General features: G+C 42.1%; 1 protein-coding gene across 1 annotated transcript in view; it reads right to left on the bottom strand.

Moving 5' to 3' along the window:
* Positions 1-323: 323 nt before the first annotated feature.
* FAM180A (family with sequence similarity 180 member A) overlaps positions 324-6,000 on the bottom strand; it is a 28,136-nt gene continuing 22,459 nt past the window's right edge. The window contains exons 2-3 of the mRNA XM_075162786.1: positions 4,263-4,363; positions 324-3,240 (exon numbers count right to left, since the gene is read on the bottom strand). Of these exons, the coding sequence (XP_075018887.1) occupies positions 2,899-3,240; positions 4,263-4,363 (443 nt within the window). The 3' untranslated portion in view covers positions 324-2,898. The remainder of the gene's footprint in view (positions 3,241-4,262; positions 4,364-6,000) is intronic.

Here is a 6,000-nt window from a genome sequence, read left to right as displayed (position 1 = left end):
GAAGTGATGAGATGCAAACTGAGCTGGGGAGCAGGCAACCAATGCCTGCATCTTAATCAATACTGAAGGAGGGAAGCTGCCCTAAGCCCAAAGAGCTGCCCTGAGGTAGAGTGCTCCTTCCCACTTGAACCCTGGAAAAAGTAGGCACTCTTGTTCCTATTTATTACCTCCTTCTGCCAGTCAGAGGGCTGTTCCCTCTTCTCTCCTGTACTGTTGCTCCCGTGAAGAGTTTCACAGTCCGAGATAACCAATTACTCAAGCCGCAAGTTGCTAAATAGTAAATCTGCTGCTGAAATCAATACAATGCAAACCCAATTAGTTTTATGTAGAATATTTTTATTATTACATTGACAGTCTCTGTTAAATTAACCTGGGCAGTCGAAGCACATTCCCAAGGAATAAATCTTTTTCCTACACTACACACAGTAATGGGAGGAAGGAAACAAACTCAGAAAAACTTCATTTTCTGTTGGGAAGATAAAGGTTTCAATTACCAATCTGTGAGGTACAGTAAGGCAGGTATGTCATAGGGAATGATCGGATATTCAAAATTTTCTGTAATTCTTTTCTATGGGATACTTACTGATGAGTAGACTCTGACTGCTGGACAGTCCTGTTGTGAGGTGAGGAGAGTGGCTGGGAGGTATTATTTCTCTGGATGGTGACTGCTAGCAATTAATACTTGCTGTGGTGCTCTTTCTTGTTATCTTTGCAGGCTTGAAGTCATTGGCTGTAAGGGATTTATGAATTGTCCTGGTTCCAGGCTCTTCCGGCAAGTGGTGCTTCAGGGAGCCAAGAAGCAGAGCTGGAAAGGCAGGAGCGCGCTCCACGGCATTTCCCCTCCATGTGTTTATAAAGCATGGTGTGGGAAGAAAACACAAGCAGATTGTCAGTGTTTATGCTGAAGGCTTAAAGGGCACGTGGGCTGTAGTGCACGGCTGCTTTGTGGACGCTGAGCTGTGTGTGCAAGTAGAGGAGACGGAGATACTTGTGGCTCATAACTTTGTGGTTGAGGTTTTCAGTTTCCTTTGCCATATGCCAGCCAGGCTTTGAAGATGGCCAACAAAGATCTTCAGGTATAAAAGTGCACCTACACATATGTGCATCTAAATGCAAACATGCACACTCATGCATATACATACAGAAACTGCTGGGAGAAACAGGACTGACTCTTTTATAAGGCCTTTGTCCAGCTGCTTATGCTATTGCCAGCCTGCCCCTAAGAGTGCTGTGGTTCCACGTTCCCACGGGTGATTGCCAAACCCAGTGGGCTCTGACTACTTACACTATTTGCTGTTTGCTGCAACAAGGCAGTGCTGGATGGATTTTTTAAGCTCCAGTCCTTGGAGTACCCCTGTTAAGGGACACAGAAGAGTTCATTCCTTTTGCTCAAGTGATGCAAAAGCAGTTAAATGTGGTACAGAACTGGGGCTGGAATCCTCAATTCTCTTTTACAGCCTCAGAGATTTGTGATTTGGGCCTGTCTCCTTAAGATATTATGCAAATAGAGAGAGAGAGAGTGCTGATATGAAAGGATGAAATAAATGTTCAGCTGTTTTGCCGTGGTCTGGAAGTAGAAGCACCTCTAATATCAATAGAGAAACAGAGTTGGTATAACTTGTTCACAAAAATTAGGGGATTTGCTTTAGAAAAGTTTGGATTTTTCATTGCTAGTTATCTGTCTGACAAGATATATCTCCTTTTTCTGTCTATTTTCTGTCCATGATTTTTTTGCAGTTTATAATAATCAGTTGCACTATTACTACAAACAATTTTTACTGTAAACAAGTACTGCTTTTCCACTGCTCCCAAATTCATAATTCCCACCATTGGATTGGTGAATAGCCTTTTCTGCTAAGTGGTCGGATGCAATCGTTCCCTGACTGAACAATTTAAGATTCTTCCATGTAGTCAGCACTTATGTGCACACACATGCATGAACATACACACACATATACACAAGTGAATATATAATTTACCAAAAATGAGCCACATCATTGCTAAATTCAGCACCAGGTATGTTTTAATGCACCTTCCTCCCTTGCCTCAGGGGGATTCTGAAGCACGGGTTTAGATGACCTACGTTCAAGTGATAGAACTAGGTAAAATGTGTCATCGTTAAATTAAACAGGGCCTTTGTCTTGCTTTTGACTCCACTGAGGACAAATCCATGTTCCCTTCAAAAAACAAGGAGCAGAAGCAGTGTCTTGGGCAAATAATGAAAGAATCATTGCAGATTGTTTGGGAGGGCGGCTCTAGGAAGCGGGGAATGTGTTCACAGGCATTGTTTGCTGCTGGTGTTCACAATGCCCTTTGTCTTCTGCAAATGTTATTGCAATTAAAAACTGGGTCAGCCAAATGAAGTGAATCTGACAGTGCTTATTTACAAGAATATTTGGAATGAAGAATATTTGGCATAATTTCTGAAGGCTGACCGTTATGAAATCTCTTCCTTTTACAGAGAGCCTTTGCACCTCTATAATATTCTTTCACTGGCCAGCCAAAATATGGACTTGTCTCCCCAGATAGGAAAGCAGCATTCTCCAGCACATACACATAGGTATGTGAGCATAAGCATAGTATACTTATGTATTGCTTATAGGAAACCCACAGGATGAAACAAGGGCATGTCTCTCTGGGGTGTACACCAGACTGCCTTCTTTGCCTGTCACAGAATGTGCCTCCAAGCCAGCACAAATATTGAATTCCCAGGACTGAAGATAACGTTTTTCACCATTTAACATGGAACTATAAAGTGGATTCCACAAGAGGGAGCTAGAAAACAAATAATCTTTCATGAAGCAGGCTATTAAATTCTACAGAATAAAGTGGAGTACGTGCTACATGTGTCCCTTATCAACCAGAAGAGGTGGCTGAGTTGCTGTTGCAAGTGTCCCACTATGATGGCTCTTTGTTGTATGGGAACATCAAGTCGTGCTTCAGGGCTTTGTAAAGATTGACAAAGGATTCAGCCCAAGCGTCTTTCTGGTGCCCCTGGGACTGAGCAGCCCTGTAGGCCGTGTAGACCATGGTCAGTACTGTCCTTTCAAAGTCTTCTTTCTTGAGGACCTTTGGGTAGGAAGACAGCTTGCTAGTCAGCCTGCGGATCTCTGTGATGCTCTTGGGGATAATCTCGTTGCAGATGGTGTTAAACTCAGCAGCCTTCCTCAGTGAAGCGAGCTCCTCATCTTTGATGGAGATCCTCTGACCCTTGTCAATGTCAAGCTCAGCTAAAAGAAACTGGTACAAAATCAGAACACAGAAAACTATTTATCTTCTCCAAGAGACTCTAGGCAGACTAAATGTGAATTAACATGTCCTTAGGTCTTTATTTTAGGTCAAATGGAGACAAAACTCTCATTGCACTGTCTGGAGGTGGGGTAGATCAGAAAGTCTCTATGTGAACGTTGGACCCCTGTGTTATCTACCTGGGAAAATTAGAGACAGGCTATGGGGAAAGGAGAGAGGAAAAGGAAAAAGCAGGTAGTCTTCTGTTGTCCAAAACAGGCATGGGTTGCTGCTGGTGCCACATGGGGATTAGAGAGGTGGAGACAGCAGCACAGCTGGGAAAGGCCGTTTACCCTGCCAGGGATAGCAGTGGTGGCCTAGCTCTGTGTGAGAGAGCACAGCAGTGGCTTCCCAGACCGTCTCTCCTGTTTGGACATCCAATCCCAGTGTCTCAAGGTGTGGGATAGATAGATTTGACCCATGCACCTTCTTCAGGTGGGCCACTTTCCCTTAGCTAACCATATGACACTGTTCCAGACTGTGCATTACATCTGCAGTCTCCACTGCTGTGAAAGGGGGGACCTGAATAATTTTGAAGTGAAACAGTCATGCCCTTGGGATTACTTTGCAATGACTGATAGTCACGGCTTTAATGATTTAAACAAATAATTTGGGACTGAGACTTAGACCAAAGAATTTAAATGCATTGTGTTGTTAATAAGTAACTGTTCTGAAGAAAGTTGCTTTCAGTGGAAAGCCATTTGCTCTGGTTTTCACTTTGCCTGTCAATGAGCTAGAACCCACATTTGAGGTACTGCAGACAACTGCTTCCTGCTTAAGTGCTAGAAGAGACAAGTTTATCACATATATATGTCTGTTCCCTCCCTTCTGGTGAGTTATTACATAGTCAGCAATGGATTTACTGCTGGGATAAGTAAAAGTGACTTGAAGACAGATAATGGATAACCCCAGTATGGACAGTAACCCCAGTCTTGGTTAGGGCTTAAGGTACCATCTGCTCCCATATACTGAACCTCATAAAGCAGGACCACATCTTCCAGCGAGTTTTGTAGCACTGGGTTAAGGAAGGCAGCTGAGGACCTCTTGAATCGCTGAGCAGCTGGGAAAAGCACAGCTGGAAAATAATAATGGGAAAAGAGAGATTCCATAGGGTGGCAAACACTGAAAAGAGGAAGCACTTTTCAATAGTAGATTCAACCAAAGAACTGCCTGTTGCAAAGACTTACTGTACAGTATGATTTCTCATTGTAAATAAAATGGGCAGCATGAACTGCTTTGACTATACTCTACTAGGGATGGAGGTTAGCTGTTTGTTCTGTATCTATACAGTGTCTAACACAGAGTGGTTTATAATCCAAGCCTAGGACTCTGAGATGCAGCCACAGTGTAAGGAATAATAATGATAACTGCAACATCAACATTGCCTGAAATACATGTTCTTCTCCTGGCTCTGCAAGGGGAAATCAATACTGACCCTCAACACAGCCTACTTTCTTCAGGCCATTCTCCTACTGACACACTTCTCAGACCCTACATTTCTCTGGGTTTCAGCTGTCTAAAAGTTGATCTCTCCTTAGTTGATAGAGACAGTTCCTCCAGAGAGTAGATCACCTCATCTGTCCTGGGCATATATGTCTGGAAGGAGTGACTCACCCTTTGGAGATGCCTATGTATATTCATTGAGCCTGTTACCAGCTTAGACAAGACAGCTACATTCAATGAGGGGAATCCCAATTTATTATGACTTTAGTACTTCACAGTGTTATAGCTAGAAACAACAAAGTCTGCTATGATCAGGTATTTATTCACCACTGTGAATATACTACAGATATTGTCTCAGGGAAATGATACAGAAAACATATGTATAGCCTCTGAACTCAGTACCCCAGTGAGGTAGAGCATTTGTGGAATCAATGACCTGTACAGTCTGGATATAGAAAACATCTGATGCTACATTACAGACCACCTAAATGCTTTGAGTTACTAACTAGATTGTTAACCAGGTATCTAGGTACAATTAAAAGGTGTCAGTTCTTTTCAGAACAGAGGGGGGGAAACCCTGTTTTGTTTAATGTTATGTGTATATGATTTAGATGTTGATGTTTAGGTAACCATAGTTTGGATTTGCTGGATTTTTTCTAATACTCAGGAAGAGGAATTCTTTTTTAAAGCTGTGCTTACGTGACTATCGGTGCATTTCTTCATAAACTTCACGTCTCAACGTTAGCTGTTGTTTACCAATAGATAAATTTGGAAACCAGTTAAAAAAGGGTAAAACCCCACCCTTTGAAAGGCATAGACTCTGTAGCCTAAATGCAGTCCTGTTTCCTGGGCCTTTGCCAACTGTTGACTTTGTTAAAGTTTGACTTGTTAAGTTCAAATAATGCAAGGAGAAAGAACCAGGCCCTCAGAGATTGTGTTAATTAGGTCCTTTACTATCTAGCATAAGGAAGATTAATTGGGATAATACTAGGTATAAAATAATTCATGTTTGATCCAGCAAAGGGTATTTTTGCCTTGAATTAGCTAGGGAATATAATATAGGTAAAATAGTTTGTTGAGTTGCAATAAACATACTGCAGCTGGATATTACTAACTGTAAATGCATCCTGCAGGGATAGATTTCAGGCATTTTGGTAAGACACGTACAGAGCTAGGTGCTTCCTATTGAATCCATGTAAGTTTAGGTTAAAACTTGTTTAAATAACCAAACAGCACCTGCAGGGTATGTGACTAAAAGCCTGAAGGAAT

Source organism: Calonectris borealis, chromosome 1 (assembly GCF_964195595.1).
Source record: "Calonectris borealis chromosome 1, bCalBor7.hap1.2, whole genome shotgun sequence".
NCBI lineage: Eukaryota > Metazoa > Chordata > Aves > Procellariiformes > Procellariidae > Calonectris > Calonectris borealis.
This window is presented reverse-complemented; position numbering and strand designations above follow the sequence as displayed.